The following is a 22,545-nucleotide window of genomic DNA, read 5'->3' on the forward strand; positions in this document are numbered from 1 at the left end:
AATAAAAAAAAACAGAATAGAAAATTATGAAATGGTCAAGATAGATCCTGAGGAAAATCTGTCCCTTTGCATGACTGCATCCAACTCTTAAACATTTAAGTATATTTTGTAAATAAAGACAGATTTAAGACAAATTTTATTGACTAATGTGTCATTTCAGCTGTGAAGTATGTGTTCTCATCTCAAACATTCTCGTTTGTCATTGACACTTACATCTTTCAGGGAATTTCCTTGTGGGATTGGCTGACTTATAGTTGTCTGTACAGATTAGGTTGGTAGAAGGTATTGTAACGTCAAAAAACACCTTAAGTCATCTTAATTTTGTCATCTTTTATCACGTCTGACAGCAACACAGCTGGAGCTCAGCACAGCTGACTGACATGTTCCACTTAACTACTAAAATACCATAAGATCAAGTCAAAAGCTCTGAATGAAGAGTTGATCATATTGATAATAACTCACTTACAAATAATCCTCATCACAAATGCAATACAAGCCACCTGCTGAGCAAATAAGCGCCTGCTGTGCATGTAAATGTAGTACATGCAGCACAGCAGCAGCTGACAGTTAAACAGGTTTGCGTATAAGGAGATTAATGGTAAAGTGCTTCACTGCTACTGTTTTTAGAGCTTCATAACCATTGTAGTGCTGCTTGATTCCTCTAAAGGCGTATCATTAGTGTGGTTGGTCACCAGATGGTTGCTGTTTCGATCCATAGAATCATCATTGGTCCCTGGAAACCTTCAGAAGGACTGGGTCTATAGTACTTTGGATAAAAGCGCCTGCTAAATTGCTACTTTTTAACATTTGAGCAACTGTAGATTATGGGGTGTTTGTTTGGACTGTATAAAAACACCACATGCACAAACGCAAACCTTGAAAGCACAGTCCAGTGTCTGGCTTGATGCTCATTGCAGCAGTTATGCAAACTGACCATACGATTTTTATTCGGATAATAAATGGAGATGGACCCGCCACACCCCTCCAATGCCACAACGCGCTCATTTCCCCATGACTCAGTCGTCTTTTAATATATACACTGCCTGTCTGGTTTGGATGAGACGAGCTTTTGCTGTCTATATCCGCCGTGTTTGTTTGCTAATTTATTTTGTTGTGCTGCCGGTTTGTAAGCTCGCTCGTGTCCCTCCGGTTGCCTGGAAACGCGCGTGGCAGTGGGCGCTCCTGACCTTGCGTCCGCGACCGCGCACAGTGCGCGCGCTTAAAATAGACCCGGGGAGATTGACGTTAATTGAAAATAAGAAAAACGCAAGGAGAGCCGAGCGCCGTTCACGCGGCTCGACGGGGAAAAAAGGGGGGTATGTTGGATGGTGGGAACTATGAGATATCAGATTATTACAGCGCAAACTCGGATGCGATACTGGCTGAGCGAAGCGGCAGGTGAGCCCAAAATGGTCTTATTTATGGCTGATCTGATGCGCGCCGTCGCTTCTCAATATCAGGCAGCGGGGAAAACGAACAATCCCGAGTAATAAGAGCAATTCTCTGATGCTGGTGAATAATAATAAAGAAAATGGGGATAGTTATGAAAATAGCGTAAATTGGATCGTGTTCGAGTGTACGCGGTTTCTGATTGAACAATGAACGCTGGTCTAATGCGCCGCATTGCTTGTATATGGGAAGAAGATATGATAAAAGGATGAGGGTTTGAAAGGGAAATATTTACATATTCCATCTTTTTTTTCTGATGTAAATTTAACGCCGTTTTCGTTCTCTCGTCTGCATCGTGAAAACTCGCAATCTTAAGCGGGTGAGCAGAGAGAGAGAGAGAGAGAGAGAGAGGAAGAGAATTATCATTCGAATAACCTCAAAGCCACGGTTTGCTGCTGCGTCTGGACTGTGGGATCTCGTTAATCATAGTCATTAGATGGCCGTAAACAGTCGGCTTTGTAATTCTGCTCTATGCTAGACTACATCAACTTATTCGCATCTGTTTGAAAACACCTCTCCAGCAGCAGCGTTGTTTAGCGGTTCTACAGGCCCGTCTGCGAGAGGTACACTCGGGGGTCGAGTCGTTCTCTTCGTGCTCAATGCACGCTGATATAATATTAATAATCACGGCCGATGCGCGCGTGAATTAAAGCAGCAGTTCGTCACCTGTTGGAAAGGTAACGGCAGCGCACGCCGGTCAGAGATCAGCATCGAGGCCGAAGAAGCGAGACCCTTGCCGAGTCCAAGTTGTCATGGTGATTTTACCGATCTGTTTTTTCTCAGTTAGTGAGTGATTGCGCGTGTCAAAAGGCATTATACTGTACGTTTATGCAAAACACTGTTATTAGCCGTTTCGAGGGAATGGTCGTGACACCCCGGGTACATTTCCAAGAGCTATTTGTTATCGTATGCGAAGTGAATATTGAGCCTCGCAAGTGTTTTCGTAATGAAATGCCCCCGCATAGTTTATTATCTGCGCGCCATCCCGCCACTGCACCGTTCAGTCGGAGCTACGGAGGAGGAGGAGGCGGAGGAGGGACAAGACTATTGGTATTCATCTCTCGTATGGTAGTCTCTTTCACCGACCCTGCCGTGAGTCCGGGGAACACACACGCATATACATGCTCACCCCGTTTCTAGTGAATGCAGAAAAGAAACGGTAGCCTATACCCTGTATCATTAAACCCGAGAAGGCAACAGCAGCAGTTTAACTGGTTCAATTCAATGAAAGCTGACTTTGTCGTTTAATTTCTAGAATAGATGTGGGATAAGTATCAGGAACCCCAATCTTAAAACGCATCACTAGCCTGTACGGCTGACCTGATTCAGGCGCGCTGGAAAATGGGCACTGGAATAATCGGACTCCCAGTATTCTCTCGATGGGCCTGCGTGATTCAGATTAACTGACCCACATTAGAGGGATGGAGGAACCCAATGCTAAAAATCAATAACCGGAATGCAGGAGAAGGTTTGTTTGTATATGCTGATATTCTACAGGTAGCGGTTCTCTTCAGCACCACGGACAGCGACAAGAATGAACACAAAGTAAAAGATCCGTAAAATAACTAAAGGGCTGGTCCATGCTACATTGCATTTCACGCCGTAATATATGTATTAATATATCGGATGACTTAATTTGTTAAGCATTGTTAAAGATGGAAAAATGTAGGCTTATTTCTATCCACTAAGAAACATCATGTTAAAATTATTCTTGTTATTGTGTAATTAATTAGTCAATTTGAAATATGTGGTTTTAATGCCTAAGCTTGACCAGCGTTTATTTCTGAAGGACTGGTGTACGTTAATTCAAAATACTTTCCAGAGTTTAAAATGTATTGCATAATGGAAATTACCCAGTGAATTGCACAATGAATGATTGTAGTTATTACAGGTAATTATTTTACCCTGTAGGTTGCTTTTTTGTGGGGTCTGGGCATAATAACGCAGATGGAATCTGCATGGCAGCTGGGTTTGGTTAGGTTTTGTTCAGTTAGTTTATATCCCATTTTGCATTGGATTTTTTTATTTTGTGTTTTGTATTATTTGCAGTTCTAGAGATGAATTTACCAGAAAGGCAATCACATTAAATAGGTCATATGAGCTAGCACCTGCTGAACACTCCAGCATTATACAGCACTGTGTACGAAAGTCATTTCACACCTCTGAGAGTGCCAGGCAGGCAGTATTTAGGTTTTGTGCTCGAAGTTGTTAATGCTTTTGCATTGCATAGTGCTTTGAAGCATTTAATGCATTTGTTTTAAGAACACTGTATTTAATGTTCCTAGAGTGTATTTTGTAGGGTTTATATAAAATATATAATATATAATATTTAGATAATTTTATTTAATGTCTCTGAGATAAAATATCTGATACAGAATTCTTAAACCTTGATTGGATAATTTAATTTGTTTACATCTCAGGCTGTAAATGGTTGCATGTAAATGGTTGTGTATTTCTGTCAAAGCCTTATATTACGGCTTAAGTATCAGCAGAACAGAATGATACATTTATTGATAAAATGTTAAATAATAATTAATGAAATTAACACTGTGGCCATGTTTCATACATGGTATATTTTTCATTTAACTTCTGAATTAGTGGCCTATGAAATACTTTGCATAAAATGATCCTTTTCTTCATACATGACTTCACTCCAGTCTGGCCAATGCGAGATGTCTTCAGCTAACAAATTTAAAGTTTCAGTCCGAGACATGGTAACTGCCCTGGATGAAGAGAAAGCGCAATTACGCAGGGCACAATTCTGTTTTATCTTTAACCGTCAGATTTTTTATTACATATTGATTTGATTTCATATAATTTTTATTAAATGTTCATGAGATTTCATAATTTGAGCCCTCTAAATGATACAGTTGTCCATCAGTTTAGACTGTCAGACCTAAGATCTGATCTTTGGCCAGTTTTTAAAAAAGGTTTTAGATGTGAAATGGTGTTTTGTGGTTGGTCCTCATCACTGCAGTGCAGGTTAATGAATGCTGTGGGTTTCAGCTCATCGACTCTACTTGCTGCCATCCCACAGCGTCATGCACGCACATTGATTTCAGATAAAGCAACTGCTCTGCGTGTTTGTGGCTGAAGCGTTGAATATTGATCCACTCACACAACATGCATTCTGAACACAAGCACTGCACTATAAGACTTAAGCTCCTCCCCTCAGAAGACATGGGATCCACCTGCCGTCCATGTCTGATCCCTCATGAGACTGAACCCACAGAGCTCGAGCTGAGCAAGGGTGCAGGGTTAAAGAGTCTCTACATGTCATTTAGTGCATGTGTGAATGAGATATGAAGCGCAAACTGTGTGCGTGTGTCTGTAATTAAGTGTCCCTGCTTGCTTCCTCTCCCAAACGAGTTCATGTAAACAGTAATGTTCAAAAGTTTGGGGTTGGTAACGTTTTTGTCTCTTATGTTTCATCAAATATAATGTAAAACTTGTCATATTTTATTTTATTATATGTAATATCTTATCTTATTAACATGTAAGACAGACATGCAATATAATATCTTATTTTTACCTTAATATTATTTAACTGTTTAAATAACTGTTTTGTATATCTTATTATAGTTTATATTAATAAATTAATATTTATAGTTTATATTAATCTTATTATAGCTTCTTGTTATTATCAATGTCAAAAAAATCCTTATGGTTTAATATTTTTGTACAAAAATATTTTATTCCAGTATTTTTCAGGAAGATGAATTGAAAGATTCAAAAGAACAGCATTTTATTTGAAATAAAAATCTTTGTATCATAAATGTTGCAAACATTCATCATTTTATTTGAAATAGAAATAATTTGTATCATACATGTTGCAAACATATTCTGTAAAAAAAACATTTTTTTTTTTGAATAAAAGTAATAATTTCCTTCAAAATGCTTTCTAAAAAGGTTTGCCTTTCTTGAATTTTTTTTAATATTTTTGGAAACAACACAAGTTACATTTTTGTAGAAACTCTATATGGAGTCAGTTTCCCTCACATTCACTCAGCTGTCGTTTATCATAATAACTATGATTATGTTCCACAAACCCAATCTCATGCATAAATTTACAAGGTGGCGATGTTGAATTTGTACAATGCGAATGTATGAAAGCATATGTTATGTAAAATAGTTACAAATTGCCTTGAGAAAGTGCTGGTTCCACTGATGTTTGACAACCAGAAATCCTAAATAAATTTTGAACATGATACATATTGTTTTATAATGTTTGTTTTGTTTACATGGTTTTGCATTATAAAGTTCACTGAAACTTCTCTGTATGCTTGCGTTGCCTTTCCTTAAAATGAATGCCACTTGGACTGATATTCATTTATCTAATGCTACTGTATGTCATTCGTGCATTTTAAGTTTGACATTAGGTCTCTCTTTTTCGGGCAACTATATAATTTGTTTTCTGAGGGATTATTAATATTCATATTCATATTCTGATCAAAATGTGTATATGTGTCTGGTGTTGAGAGTTTCTGGCTCTTACATCGTGTTTCTGTGCATTTCAGGTTTTTGCTGAAAGGATCTGCATACTGGAAAAATGAACAGCTTCACCTGCTGAAATCATCAACCGATATGGAGCACTTGGTGGTGCACACCTGGCTATGGAGATGCCCACTGGATCTGCCTAATACGCATGTTTGTTTTTGAGCACTAGAGAGTGATTGTGTCAAAGCAGAGAGCATCACTGAGCTGCAGACAGAGATTTATCAGTGTGAACGTGTGTGCTGTTAAGAGGGACCATGTGGCACGCACAGTCAGCAACTTATCTGCCGCTTTCCCACCTGCTCTGCCGACCTCTGAACTTTGCACTGTGTTGGCTTCTTGTTTGGTTGATGTGGTCAGTCTCCATGGCGACAGCACTGACCTACCAGCCCACAGTAAACACAGCACTTGGCAGACTAAGGGGGATGCGGGTGGCTGTGGCTACGGAGGGTCTGGGACCTGTGGATCAGTACCTGGGTGTGCCTTACGCTGCCCCACCTGTAGGAGAGAAGCGATTTATGCCACCCGACGCTCCGTCGGCCTGGTCCGGCGTACGGAACGCCACCCGCTTCCCTCCTGTCTGCCCACAGACCGTTCGTAATGCAGTGCCCGACATCATGATGCCTGTCTGGGCCACTTACAACCTTGACACAGTCGCTACATACCTGCAGGAGCAGAGTGAGGACTGCCTGTACCTTAATATATATGTACCCACACAAAGCGGTGAGTACACATGCAAAATGCACACACACACATTCCTTCATTCATATACAGAACACAACTGGTTTTGGTTCTTGGTTACTCCAATGGTGTCTTACTGTAAATATGCGAAGGGTTTTTTGTAAGGAGCTATTTTTTTCTATTTTAATAATACTTAAATTGTTTTAAAATATTCTGTTTGTTTATTGCAATATTCTTTTGAGGCAATCTGTTCATTCAGACAGGCCATTTAACTGAACAGATCACCAATTCAATTCCTTTGTTGAATTTTAGATATTTTTATTACACAATATTTATAAAAAAAATGTTTTGTTAGTTACTTTTGTTAGTAACTTGGGTAATGCTACAATAAGGTCTCATTTGTTATGAAAGTGAAAGTAACGTGACATACAGCCAAGTATGGTGATCCATACTCGGAATTCGACCCATCCAAAGTGCACACACACAGCGCTGAACACACACTGTGAACACACACCCGGAGCAGTGGGCAGCCATTAAATGCATATGCATAACAAATGCATGAACTAGCAATGCTCCACATATTCTTACAGCATTTACCCTTTATTAATTGTTAAACTTTGTTAAAAATGTTCATGTTATAACCAGTGCACAATTTAAAACAATAATATTTTCCTTTGACAGCAATGCATTTCATCTTGAAAAACATTCTGATGGGCTTATTTGGTGCTCAAGAAATATTTTGGGCTATTATCAATGTTAAAAAAAATTGTTACTATTTTTGTGGAAACCTTGATCATTTTATTTAATTATTAAGATTTTTTATAAATATACAGTTCAAGAACTTTTATTTATTTTAAATACACCTTTTGTAACACTGCAAGTCTTTACTGTCACTTTTGATAATTTAATGCATATTTGATGAATAGAAGTATTCATTTCTTTAAAAAAAAAAAAAAAAGGTAGTGTAGCTTGACGCTAGTTTGCCTACTATAGATCAGTAGTAGTCTGAATCTTGGCAAGCTTCAGTTTAAAATCTACTGCAACACACATAATGCACAAAGACAGAATTTTGTTTGTAACGTTGGATGTCAAAAATAAAACTGGAGCTCTGTGAACTACAGTCCCCCGCACATCCTCTCAGTTCCCGTGTTTCTCAGCATTTCTAAGCAACATCAGAAGCTTCTCTGAAGTCAAGTTCAGTGCCCATGGCCAGATTCAACTGTGTGCTTTCCTTGCCATCTGCATCTGTGTCCACTGGAGTGAACGTTGAGAGCACTCAACGTTTTGGCCTCATTTAAAGGAAATAGTGAATTGCTCCTGGTAAAATGCTGAAAGCTTTATTATTGCAGGGTTCGGAGTGGGAAAGTGAACCCCTGTTGGTATCACACAGTAATTTAGAGAGGAGTCCACTGAGCTTTTATATATACCGCACTTATGCACAATCCCCAACACACACAAACACACCCACATGTTTCTCTGCGGTCTACTTTCTGCTCTTCTCATTTATCATCACTCTCTCTCTAGGTACAAAGAGAACGGGTGACATGTCAGCTGACACAGAGCGCTCAGAGGATGATGGTATGTCCTGTTTTCATCATTCTTTCAGATGAATTCATTTTTAATGTTTTTCCTATTCATTTTTTATTCCGTCGTGGTTAATGCAAGAGAGAATAATCTGGATGATTTACACAAGGTTGCATCATTTTCCGGATGATTTTATAAGGTGGTCCAGCATGTTTGCATGGCATCTGGTGGTTTTGGATGGATTTATAAATATCAGCGTCAGTGTGATAAAATGCCCATATTATCAACCACTACTACTGTAAATGAAAAGTTATTTTATGTACTGTATACATAGTATTTCAATTGCAGTCCCATTACTACATTAAGATGCTTTTTCTTTTTAAAGTTTAAGTAGTAATTCAAGCTTATAATCATTTGCGAATCCATCTGATGAAAAGACATTATTCACTTGCCTACACTGTTATTTATGAACGTTGCATTTGAAGACAACACTTCACCATGAGATGACTATAATCATCATAATAAATGAAACTCAGAGAAATTGAGTAATTTAAAGGAAGTCTCGGAGGCAGTTCTTGGCTGGTTACGTTGTTATTTTTAGTCACTTGTGTTCTGAATAATGAGGAGTTAAATAGATTATTTAAAGCTGAAGTCTGTCAGTGGTGCAGAAGGTCTCTGTGGAGATTTTGAACAGCTGTGAAAAACACTTCAGAACGCAGAGAGCCTCATGTTTTTTGTGCACTTATGTATGTGTGTGTGTGAACGCAGGGCTAAGGGATTCTCGAGATGACCCACGTCCTGTGATGCTGTTTATTCATGGTGGCTCGTACATGGAGGGCACGGGGAACATTATGGATGGTAGTGTGCTGGCTAGCTACGGCAATGTCATCGTCATAACCCTCAACTACAGGGTGGGGATATTAGGTACGTACCATAAGGGCAAGGTTTTCCTACAATGAAGTTTAGTTTATCAAGCTTAAAAATAAGAGATTTATGAATATTAACAAGTACATCAGTTTTCTGTTTTTGAGGAAAGATCAACTTGCAAGCAAAGTTCATGTGACTCCAAATGCAACATGTCAGCCATTATAAAAGCAACCAAGTCTTTAGAAGACCTCAGTAATGTTTTATAAATGCTTTGGGGAGCAGATCTGTCCATTACATCCACATTTCAGAGAGAGTGCTGTTAGTGTGCTGCTTTTCTTAAAGAGCTCTGATTCTGTTTAATCTCGGAGACTACAGCATCAAAACAACTCAGCGATCCTACTTGAGTGTTATCAGACAAAATCACCTATGATGAAAGAAAGAGAGAGAAATTGAGGAATTCTTCCATCTTTAGGAGATGAAGAAGCTCCGGAAAATGCTCTGATAAAACAGAAAAGCTGAACCCTATAAAACAACAATCATCTCTGATGGTGAACAAGCTGCATCACCTTATGTGTACCATCACTGATGGCTTGTCAGTTGCAATCTAACCACTGAATGAAATAAATGTATTGTATTTTTGAAGAACTCAAAACTGGTTATCCCAGCGCCTGTCTTTCCTGTAAATATATAATATAAACTTGTCAAAGCTTTTTTGTACCTCTTGCACAAATATGTCCTAAATTTTACAGGTGACTACTTTTGGTTTGTCTTGTTTTAGATTGGTAGCATGGCCCAATTAGCCTCGGCTGGTGCATGTCAAACCTTCACAGAGCCAATCAGCCCTATAACCTTTCTATGCAAGTTATGTAGGCCCCTGCAATTCATTCAAATCACCCCCCCCCCTTATGTTATAGCAGCATTGTCAATTTGGTACACAGAAGAGGAGCAAGATAAACACTACATGTTTCCTGTGTAGAATTTGGTCTGATTTCCACATTCATCTGAACAAATTCAGCAGACGAGCTGAATAAAAGTGCAAGTTTATTCTCTGACATTAGGTGGCGTTAATAGAACAGCAGAAATACAGCAGTTAACATGGTTACACCCAGAACCGATCTGCCCTATATGTGCACTACATACAATAACTGAACAACTGGCACTGAATAAATGAGAATTTGTAATGAGAAGCTTTCTTTTGATATAAACCCCCTTGCAACTACAGTATTTTCCTGAGAATTAAAGCCATTTTCATGAACTTGTGAGGCCATATTTACTTCAGGTTCAATGATTTATTATGTATCATTACAAAAAAAATTAAAAATGATACCCAGAGTCTCAAGAGTGGTTCTGTTTCTTTGAACTGCAGTAAATTCTTTCTATTTCCAGCTGTCTAAATCCGAGATGTTCTTGATAGTTTCACTCTCAAGATCATTGATGAATCGTCAGAACAGTTTTGTAAAATCTTCCGTCCTGTGTCTTTCTCTCAGGGTTTTTAAGCACAGGTGACCAGGCCGCTAAAGGGAATTATGGTCTCTTGGATCAGATTCAAGCTCTCCGCTGGATCAACAAGAATATTGGCTATTTCGGCGGTGATCCTGGCCGCGTGACAGTGTTTGGCTCAGGAATCGGAGCATCCTGCGTCAGTTTGCTCACTCTTTCACACCATTCTGAAGGTTAGCGATCACACAATTCACCATATAAACATGTGACGTCACAGACGCAGTGATGTCCTCTTCAGTGCTGTTCCGAGCATTTATATTCAGATCATGAAATGTGTTGAAAAAGAGGGACGTGACATTGAGCGCACTTTGATAAAACCATACTGAAAATATTAATTATGCGTACATAATGAATGAATTGTTTTGAAAAAAAAAAAAACAATGTCCTACTCGCTGGTAATTAAGTAATTCTCTGTAATTGCTCTTATTTAATTATACCCTATGTAACGCTTTATGGTAGTCAATTAAAGGTGTGTCTCTGTAAGGCACGTACAGTGTATTTTTGCAGTGTGTAACTGCTGAGACAGCTGCCTCTGCAACCATGACCACTGTCACATTCCAGTTTCCGTTACCACGGTAATCTCTGCTGTAACCATGGTAACTCGTCTCTTGCCTCATCAGCCTTATCCCTCTGTTGTGGGCCTCGAGTGTGTGTAGGTGTGTCTGTCACTGCAAGGCGTGTGTGCAAAGTGTGTTTCAAAGAGATCAGAGCCAATCACACACACCTGCAGGGATATTGATCCTACATCATCGTTTTGTTTCACCATACAGTATTGATAACATCTCTTTCCCTTTGTCTCACTGTTTTGTGTTTCTCCCTCTTTATGTCAGTTTTTTAAATTTGCAGCTGGTCCCTCTATTTCATAGCCATGTGATAGTTTTATGAACAGATGATCCATTTTATCCATGCATTAGCTGGTACATATATTTTAGAAAACCTGTGATTTTGTGCATGCCATATAATTTTATAGCTCTTTCTAACCGAATGCATTTACACCCTGAATAAAACCCAGGTGCATTTATTTAAATAGTAAGATACTAGGTGGTTGTGTATTTTACCGTCACCACAACTGCTATTCATTTCCCAGAAAACCTGTTTTTTTTTATTTTTGCCATGACCGCTCCAGCAGGGAGCATCTCCGCTACATTCCTTTTTGTGTGGACCACATAACCAGGTCATACCCTTTGAGCAGCCGGTTGATTTCAGTGTGTATAGAGTGAGGTCAGGGGTGGTGGACTGCACTGCCACTGTTGTTGTATCATTTATATAGATGTTCAAAATGATTGGACTCAAGCTACATCCTCTTCCTCGAGCCTCAGAGTTCTATTTCCCCTCCTCATCTTTTTAGCTGTGCTTTCTGTGGTTTCTGAAATAAGCTGATACTGAGTCATTAGGATTTAAGCTCTCTTAAAATTATTCTCACTGTTCCAGGGGGAGTGAAATACACAGTATGACTTGAAACAATTAAAAATCAATTTTACTGTTCACTAGAAAAGCTCTTCTGCAGACAAGGATAAATCTGCATATTGATGTGGATTCTGTTTCATTCTGTACGACGGAACATTGCACTTAATAAAACAGTGTTTTCTACATGACAGCAATAGAGGAAATTCAGTTTCAAATGTGCAAAGATTTTATATATATATATATATATATATATATATATATATATATATATATATATATATTAGGGGTGTAACGGTTCACAAAATTCACGGTTCGGTTCGATACGATACACTGATGTCACGGTTCGGTTCGGTTCGGTTCGATACGTTTTAGATACAGCAAAATGTAAAAACATCTCAACTTTTCAGAATGCCGCAAGCGCACCGCGGGTCATGTGACAAGAACCAACCAATCAGCTTCATCCTTTCCCGTAACAACGTTGAGAGCTCAGCCAAGATGAAGGAACAGCTGATCATAGTTGTATATGGATTGCAATTTTGAAATAAATTCAGTAGCAGAGCTACTGCAAGCGATTTTTAGAGCTGCAAATCCATTTATCCTTCGCTGAAATTTCCGCGTCTCATGGAGAGAGCACGTCATTGTTGCTTAGCAAAGACAGACGCCTCATGAGCGCTTCTGCCCGAGCGCTTTGGAAAGGAGGACAAAGACGCGCTTAGCGTTTTCCATGCGTTTTTAGGCACGATATGTGAACGGCCCCTAAGGCGCTCGCTCACTCAGCACGCGCTGAAGGCTCGTTGCAAAATGTCTAATGCATTTAACAGACCAGAAATATAAGATCCTAAAATAACCAACAGGTCTGGTGTTTGGGTTGGATTCCCTGTAAGCTATAGTGTCTAAATGCTGCAGGGATAGTTTGCTGCGTGCATGTTTCTCCTTTTTTTCGTCTTTTCCCAGATAGTACTGACGCATATATCCCAGATATTCCCGCTGGTTTTTTTTTTTTTTTTTTTTTGTAATCCCGCTGGTGTACCCTGTCATGTTGCAGATGCGACATACCGTTGTTTTTTTATCCACCACTCTCTTGCCATCACCATTATAGCTTAAAGGGAATCCAAAGTGCACCCAAACACCAGACCTGTTGGTTATTGGAGGATCTTCTCATTTCTAGTCTGTTCAACGCATTGGCTATTTTGCAACGAGCCTTCAGCGTGTACTGAGTGAGCGAGCGCCTGCTGAGTAGCCTAACATAAACATATAAGATGGTGTTTTTTTCTTCTTCGGGAGTGTCAGGGGCGTTGCCTGTTACGTTGTTTGGGTTATTGGGCTACCTTGTTGAACGCATATCATTATATTTCTTTCTCTCTCTTTTTTTTTTTTTCAAATATAATTAATTACTCCAACGAACCGTTCGGTATACATAATGCGTACCGCGTACCGAACCGAAAGCGTCGTACCGAACGGTTCAATACGAATACGCGTATCGTTACACCCCTAATATATATATATATATATATATATATATATATATATATATATATATATATATATATATATATATATATATATATATATATATATATTCATATTTGGGTCAATGGGGAAAAAAAAAGAGGAAAACTCCTTACTTTTTGTATTTAGTTTGAAATTATTATTTTGTATTAACTCTGAAATTCATGAAAAATGTAGCTCCCATCTGGTGGGTGGTGGGCATGTTTTACACCCAGTAGGGAATCCCAGTAGGATGTAGAAGTTGTTTCTCCACTGTTTCCTTGTAGAGTAATTTGCATGAGTCAGAGATGCATGTGCTGGTTATAAAAGGGTTGTCTTGACAGAAATTATATAGTGGAACTGAATAGAACTGAAATGCTTTAAAGGTCACTTATTATGCCCCTTATTACAAGATGTAATAAGTCTCAGGTGTCCCCAGAATGTGTCTGTGAATTTTCAGCTCAAAATACCCCACAGATCATTTATTATATTGTTTTAAAAATGCTTCTTTTGAGTGGAAACAGAAACAGGTTGTTTTTGTGCATGTCACTTTAAATGCAAATGAGCTGCTGCTTCCCGCCCAGTCTTCAAGAATAGGGCTGCCTTTGCAGCTGGTAACTCAGATACTCTGCTAAAAACATGTGTTTGGTTTTGATTAGCATGTTTATCACACTGAAATCATGCATTTTAAACAATATCAGTAACAACATCAATTTAAACTTTTGATACACGCTTTTCTGAGCAAATAACTTCTATAGCTTTAATAAGAAGACATTTCTTACATGAATGCTGCTTTTAAATGCTGTAAAAGTAAATTTTGCATAATAGATGCACTTTAATCCGATGATCAGGGTTTGTGGAACTTGTCTACACAACTTTCATTCAATGCCACCATAGAGTCATGACATGAGTTCACTACAGCAACGGCCCTTCTGGAGCAATCTGTGTGTAGAAGTGTCTTGCTCAAGGCCATAATGGTGATGACTCATGATTCGTGCTTTGCGGAGAACATGTGATGATATTGGTGTTCAGGATATTGTATTCTAGGCCTATCAAGTTTGGGATTAGTGTCTCAGTAGACACCGTCGCTGTCAGATATCTGTATTCAATGCCTCAGGGGTGATAGTTTAATGTGAAGTATTAAATGATAAAGAAAAATGCTCTGCACCGACCAGATGGGAGTTGAATATCGTGGGTTGAAGCTCAAGCCCACTGATCTTATATTATCAAACCGAATACAAAACTGTTAATTAAATATCAAGTTTTTCTTAGACAAAATTAATCAGTAGCCATAATGGATATAGCTGAAGCATTTCTTACATGGAAAGGAAAAAATTCCGGCATAAAAGGAAAGATGCCACTTGAGTTTCAAGTGTCCCTTAATAAAAGAAAGTTTATTTCTAACATTGAACCTAACAGATAGTTTCTTCAGATGTAAGAAATGATCCGTCCAGCATCTTAAAAGCATCTCATTTAAAAATTGACAGTGGAGTGGATGAGAAATATATAACAATTTGGCTGAAGTTTGTGAGGGTTACATAGAGAAGACATTAGTGAGTCTCTTAGAAAGCCCAGGATGTGGATGAACCCTTCTTTCATGACAGGTGAAGATACTGCAACTCTGCCCTTTGAGGATACAATACTAATATAATTGCTAATCTGGAATATTGGCATGGCATTTCCTGTCTTATTTTCTTCTGACACTCTGTGTTCTCTCTAGGTTTGTTTCACAGAGCAATCATTCAGAGTGGCTCAGCACTGTCCAGTTGGTCAGTGAACTATCAGCCTGTGAAATACACACGTCTCCTTGCAGAGCGTGTTGGCTGTAATGTCCTTGACACACAAGTAAGATGTTTCTTGGATTTTTATGAGTATTGTGAGTTATTATAAAGAGACAATGCAGTTGTGGGTATTTTGTGTATAACCTTGTCATGTAAGATGCGCATAAAAGCCATAACACACCATACAGTTGTGTGACACTAGACCAGGGCTCCTCAAATCTGGACCTCGAGATCCACTTTCCTGCAGAGTTTAGCTCTAACCCTAATCAAACACACCTGAGCATGCTAATCAGTGCCAATGAATGTCTTTGGGATCATTAGAAAATCCCAGACAGGTGAGGTTGATCAGGGTTGGAGCTAAACACTGCAGTGCATTGGACCTCCAGAGCAAGATTTGAGGAAGACTAGACTAGACTATGTAGAGTATTTGAAATTGCTTCTGACATTTCAACAAACTGGATCACAAATTACAATAAATTAATACACTTAAAATGAGAAAAAAAAAATACTGTTCAGGATTTTTGGGGTGTTTAAGATGTTTTTGAAAGAAGTCTCTTATGCTTTATTTGATCAAAACATAAGTAATTGTGTCATATTACATTTTAAAATAAGCTTTGTCCATTTTAATATATTTTAAAATGTAATTTATTCCTATGATAAACCATATTTTCAATAAGGATTCTTAGATGAAATAAAAAATTAAAAGATATATAAAATAGTATTTTGAAACATTATAAATGTCTTCTCTGTTGTTATTTTTTTTTCATAAATATAAAGCATCCTTGCTAAATAAAAACATTGGTCTATTAAAAAAATCAGTCTTTGACATTTAAATCTTCAATTGGTGAAATTTTCTCGCAGGCCAGAGACACAAAACTTAAACTTTCGTATGAAGCCGAATGCAAAACTTATCTGCATATCCCTGTGTTTTGCTTCTCCTCTGTTTGCAAAGATATGAATGGAAGTATATAAACTAAATACAAAGTCACAAACCCAGAATACTAGAACAGATTCATTTTTAATTTCTCACACCCTCTAGGATAAGTTTAAGACATTGTTTTTGGTTCCCAGTGTTTTGGTTAATAAAAAATAATTTATTTTTTAATTACATTTTAGAGTCTACCTTATCTATGACAAGCAGTTTTTACCAGTGTAGGCATGGAGGCAGATCTAACAGCTGCATGTGTGTGTGTTATGCAGGATCTGGTCCTCTGCATGCAGAAGCGTAGCTACAGGGAGCTGGTGGAGCAGGAAATTCAGCCTGCCCGCTTCCATGTGGCCTTTGGCCCTGTCATCGATGGTGACCTCATCCCAGATGACCCCGAAGTGCTCATGGAACAGGGCGAGTTCCTTAACTATGACATCATGTTGGGCGTTAACCAGGGGGAGGGATTCCGCTTTGTAGAGGGCGTGGTGGAACCAGAAGAGGGTGGAGTTTCTGGCTCGGATTTTGACTTCACGGTATCCGATTTTGTAGACGGTCTCTACGGTTATCCAGAAGGGAAGGACACTCTCAGAGAAACCATAAAGTTCATGTATACAGACTGGGCTGATCGAGACAATCCCGAAACTCGTCGTAAAACCCTCGTGGCCATGTTTACGGATCACCAGTGGGTGGAGCCAGCTGTGGTGACGGCTGACCTGCATGCACGTTACGGTTCTCCGACCTTCTTCTATGCATTCTACCATCACTGCCAGAGCCCCATGAAGCCTCCATGGGCGGACTCCGCACACGGCGATGAGCTGCCCTATGTGTTTGGCATTCCACTTATTGGTCCGACAGAACTCTTCCCCTGCAACTTCTCCCGCAATGATATCATGCTGAGTGCCGTCGTCATGACCTACTGGACCAACTTTGCAAAGACCGGGTAAATTAGAGCACCCTCTATAAACGTCACAAGCGATAGATTTTTGCAAAACAATATGCAGAATAGCAACACAAACAAAACATTATCAGTGCCATTCTGGACTAAAATATTATTTAATTAATTATGGCATTTAATGACACAATAATGCATTTTGTCTAAATACAAGAAGCTCCCATCCTACCCAGCCTCCAGATAATGATGAAACAGGTGTGACTGGTAAATTAGTGAACAGTCACTGTGACCTTGAAGTCGGTCACAGGGAGCATAACAGAAATAGTGGGAGGAGCAGTGAAGCAAGTATATTTCAATGTAAATCAGGGCATCAACATTTAACTCAATGAAACAGTGCCCTCTGGTGGAAATAAAGAGGTATTATAAACCGTGCACCTGTAGGTTACCTGCTTAAACACATACATGCTATTACATTAGCTCACAAAAGGGATGGTTTTCACAATGATTTTCTGTTCATAAATCTTTTATATCTTTGATAATACTGTTAAAAAAATAAGTATCTTAGCTTTCAAAAAGTACAGTAAAACTCATGTGAAATATTACATTTGAATGTTCTCTACTGTAATGTTTTAAAATGTAATTTATTACTTTAAATTTAGATGTTCCATCTGCCATTATTCCAATCTTCCGATCATTCTTATATGTAGTTTTGTTGCTCAAGAAACATTTCTAATTATTACAGTTGCAGTGCTTAATATTTCTGAGGAAATCATGATCGATTTTTCCAGGATACTTTGATTAATACAAATTTCAACAGAACAGCATTTACTGTTCTTGAATTATAAATCTTCTGTAACATCATAAATGTCTTTACTGTAACTTTTGATCAATTACATGCATCCTTGCTGATTAATATATAAATTAATTTATTTTAAAAAATCTTACTGAGCCTTTTGAAAAGTAGTGTACATTTTTCAAAAAGTTTGAAAATTATTTCCAAGTTTGCTTTTACAGTTTGATACACTTTCATCAGCTTAAATGTTAATTTTGCTGACTAAATTAAATGCCATTTCAGTCAAAGCTAAAATGAATAAAAAATAATTAATATGGCATGAAGGAATATTTATCAAAACAAGTAACACTGTTTCTATAGTTCAGATATAATTAATGAACTTTTTTGTCATTGTTGTTGCTGTGTGTGTGTGTGTGTGTGTGTGTGTGTGTGTGTGTGTGTGTGTGTGTGTGTGTGTGTATTTGAATGTTTTTTAGGGATCCGAACAAGCCAGTTCCTCAGGACACTAAGTTCATCCACACCAAGGCAAACCGTTTTGAAGAAGTGACATGGGCCAAGTACAGTCCTCATGATCAGCTATATCTGCATATTGGGCTGAAGCCTCGTGTCCGGGATCATTATCGAGCTACTAAAGTGGCCTTCTGGAAGCATCTGGTACCTCACCTGTACAACCTGCATGACATGTTCCACTACACATCCACCACCACACGGGTCCCACCTCTTCTGACCACACACAGTTCCCACAGTGCCACACCTCGCCCGGGGGGCAACAAGGCTCGTACCCCTGGTAAACAGACCCCCCAGTCCACAGCACGCAGTGGGCCGCTGGTCATCGCAAACCCACGCGATTACTCCACAGAGCTGAGCGTCACGATTGCCGTCGGAGCTTCGCTTCTTTTTCTCAACGTCCTGGCCTTCGCTGCGCTCTACTATCGCAAGGACAAACGGAGCCGTCAGGACACGCCCCCTCAGCCCGCACAGCGCCAGACCCCGCCCAATGACCTCAGCTACACGCCCACCTCCATCTCAGGGGGTAACCAGGAGGAAGAGTCCCTGTGCAACCCTCTCCGCCTGACCCCTGCATCATCTCCGCGGGATTATGCCCTCACGCTCCGCCGCTCGCCAGATGACATCCCACTCATGACCCCCAGTTCTGTCGCAATGACGCCGAACAGCGGCACTATGACACCCAACACGGTCACCTTGACGCCCAATAGTGTTACAATGACGCCCAACACCATTACCATGTCACCCAATTCTTTGATGGGGTATCCCAGCATGCACCCTTACAACACTTTCACGCATGGATACAACTCCACCACCCTGCCCCACCCACACTCCACAACACGTGTATAACATGCAACAGGAACTCCACACGCTGACACGCAGCACTCACATCCAACAAATCCTTATGACTGTAAACCAGATCAAGCCGGTGCAAACTGTTCACCAGTATTCAAAAGTATAATAGCAGGTGAACCCAATTCATAACATGAGCACAATCACCTAGAATGAATCAGTATGGCCCATCAGTATAAACCAGAAGGAAGAGTCACCGCAGCACACTAACATTAAGAGTTCAGCTCAGTATGAACGCACTGCTTCATACGCGTCTGACTTTTGTCAACTTTCACGTTATATGAGTAGTTAAGAAACTTCTCTGTGGAATAAGATGGAAAAACGGAGCAGTTGTGAACCGCTGCCTCCTCTAGGTGGTGAAGAAAGACTCTTAAAAACCCCGCAGGTGGTTTGATCCGCAGGAACAGTAGGGGGCGCTGCAGTCCCATCAGTGGTTCACCATTACGAACCAACCAAGCACTTATTCTAAGATATGTAATAATAATAACCTGTAATAACAAACATATTAATGGCTATTGTACAGTATAACATATATTAACGTCAATGTACAGACAGCTTTTTTGAATGTGTCAGAAAAAAAATAATATTTCTAATCGTTTTTAAAATCAGATTATATCCATAGCAAGGAAGATTATTTGAAGTCCGATTGATTTTGAATCCATTTTTTTCTTTCTTTATAAACACAAAACTTTACTATTTTATACCACATCTCTCTCTTTTTCTCTCTTGCTTTCTGTCTTTCTTGAGCCCCCCTCTATCTATGAACGTTGTGCATTTTAATTTTGGTATAATCTATTAATTTAGTTGTAGATTACGCAAATGGATCACACTGAGTATTTTAAAGAGCAGAATGCGTGCGACGATTACTCATGAGCGCGAGAGAGCGGATGTGAAAATTTTTCAAGTGAAGCATCTTTAAATCATTTGTGTCTTGCTAAATGTTATCATTTTGTGAAAAACGCGTTTCGATCATTTGAAATCTGTATTGTATCTGAGTTTGTTTTGTGAAGTTGATTTGAAAGCATTGCGTTTCTTTTTCTGTATTTATCAGTGGTATGACGTCACTCATGCAGTAGTATGACATCACTCATGCTGTGATATTACATCACTCGCGCCGTGACAGGACATACAGGCTTTGCTGAGAATTTACGATGTTAATCTTTTCTATAAAACATGATTGTGGTGATTTGTACTGAATACAGCGCTTCTCTGAAGGTCGTTCTAAAAGATCGTGTTTACTATGGAGCTGCACAGAGTTTGCACAGGGCATACGCTCGTGTAATCATGGGGTCATATCCTGCCAGATGCTTCGATTCTCCACGTTGCCCATACTAACCAGCCCACCATGAGTTTTGCGATACAGTTTCCTTGGTAACCAGCAACTTGTTTGTGTGAAAGTGCAACAGCTTTATAAAAAAGAATTTGCAGTATTCACTTCCATTTGAGTTCATCTGGACTTTAAAGAGCAAACACGATGGCAAATGAAGCCTGGAGTCTCTGCTGCATGATGAGGGTGACCTGTGTGCTCAGGTCTGTCAGGACAACGGCTTGGAGAAGTCTGTTATTTTATACTCTGTACATTTCTGCCTCAAATTTGCAGTAAATATTGAGTTTGCCTAAAATCCCTGCTTCTCGTTTATCAAGATTGATTTGGAGTCTGCAGACTGATGTCTTGGACATGATCTCATGCGTGCTGCATTTAAAGGGATACTCCACCTCAAAATGAACATTTTGTCATTAATCACTTACTCCTATGTGGTTCCAAATCCGTAAAAGCTTTGTTCGTCTTTGGAACACAATTTAAGATATTTTGGATTAAAACTGTGAGGCTTGTCATTGTCCCATTAAGTGGCAAGTAAATAACACTTTCAAGGTCCAGAGAAGTATGAAAGACATCATCAGAATAGTCCACCTGCCATCAGTGGTTCCACCGTAACATTATGAAGCGACGAGAATACTTTTTGTACGTGAAGAAAACAAACATAAGGACTCCTCATCACGTAAAACAATTATGGAGAACATCCGCTGAACACAAACTGCGTATGCTATTCTGTGTCAGCCGCCACACAAGGATACATTTTCTATGTGTATTTACATTTTGATTTGAATGAAAACAGCACAACAGTGCTGCCAGAATGGCCCTATGGTGATGCAGCGAGGCACAGAGGAGACGAATTGTTGAATAAAGCCGTTATTTTTGTTTTCTTCACATACAAAAACTATTCTCATCACTTCACAATGTTACGGTTGAACCACTGATTGCAGATTGACTATTTTGACGATAGTTTTCATACTTTTCTAGAACTTGACAATGTTACTTGTCAGTCAATGGGACAGTCACAAGCCTCCCAGATTTCATTCAAAATATCTTAAATTGTGTTCCAAAGACAAACAAAGCTTTTACGGATTTGGAATGACATGGGGGTAAGTGATTGATGACAAAATTCTCATTTTGGGATGGAGTATACCTTTAAGCTGTTTACAGTGCATTCATGTATTCAAGGTACATTCTGTCAAATTCTGTGTTTCCTGGCAGCTGAACCTGAGAAAATCTTAGCGCTACAGGACAAATTCAAATGGGTCTATAACATAATATTTGTATGTGGATATTTCACACAAAATTAAAAATCTGTTAGCCTATCTTCGTACCCTTGGGCTTCTTTTTTCCATGCAACTATGTGCTAATCCAAGTCCATGCAAAAATTATTTTGTTAGTATTTTTGTCTTGTTTTTCAGTGATAAACAATATCTAAACAATCTTAAATCAAGATATCTAAGAAGCAAAATTATATGAAAGCCTTGTTTTTTTTTTTACTTTTCAGTCATTTTTAAATGACTTTATGCTTAAATATCCAGTGGGATAAGAAAAGTAAGTTTGCTTCTCATGTGTATCATGATTTAAGAATGTGTAGATATTTATATTGGAAAAGAAGGCACAAATACTGAGTAAGATATTTATTTATTTATTGGGCACATCAAATTATTTAGATTTATTTCAAACCACACATTAGCTCTATTGTTTTCATCACTGTAATAGTATTGTGTACGTGTGTAAAAGAGAGTGAGAGAATTTGTGTGTTACAGAAAGAGTGAATTGTCTGTGTTCCTATTTCTGACACAACTGTAGTATTGTATTGAATGTCCCAATCTGACTCTAAAGGACACAGCTCACTCACTGCGCTTCAAAATCTGTGTGTGTGTGTATATAAGTGTGTGTGTAATTGTACTACTAACTTTGTGAGAACCAGTTTGAGGTTTAGCCATTGGAGTGAGGATCAAGTGGTTAATGTGAGGGGATTTGGGCAGTTCTTACTTTCTGGCACCCCTTTAAAGGGCTCTTCGAGGTTTAAGACTTGGTTTTATGGTCAAGGTTATAATTAAG

At 38.9% G+C, this 22,545-nt stretch overlaps 1 protein-coding gene across 3 annotated transcripts; it reads left to right on the top strand.

Annotated features, from left to right (window-relative positions):
* The first annotated feature begins 1,032 nt into the window (after positions 1-1,032).
* nlgn3b (neuroligin 3b) lies at positions 1,033-20,784 on the top strand. 3 transcript variants are annotated; one of them, XM_026210676.1, is made up of 8 exons: positions 1,033-1,398; positions 5,967-6,666; positions 8,149-8,202; positions 8,917-9,072; positions 10,503-10,688; positions 15,131-15,255; positions 16,392-17,059; positions 18,281-20,784. In XM_026210676.1, exons 2-8 carry the CDS (start codon positions 6,201-6,203, stop codon positions 19,158-19,160), a joined length of 2,535 nt encoding a protein of 844 aa, XP_026066461.1. In that variant the 5' UTR covers positions 1,033-1,398; positions 5,967-6,200; the 3' UTR covers positions 19,161-20,784. The 3 variants fall into 3 exon arrangements, with proteins under 3 accessions (XP_026066461.1, XP_026066462.1, XP_026066463.1); XM_026210677.1 differs by lacking the exon at positions 1,033-1,398 and adding an exon at positions 1,764-2,541; XM_026210678.1 differs by lacking the exon at positions 1,033-1,398 and adding an exon at positions 2,568-2,917.
* The last annotated feature ends 1,761 nt before the right edge of the window (positions 20,785-22,545 follow it).

Source organism: Carassius auratus, chromosome 30 (genome assembly GCF_003368295.1).
Source record: "Carassius auratus strain Wakin chromosome 30, ASM336829v1, whole genome shotgun sequence".
Classification (NCBI taxonomy): Eukaryota; Metazoa; Chordata; class Actinopteri; order Cypriniformes; family Cyprinidae; genus Carassius; species Carassius auratus.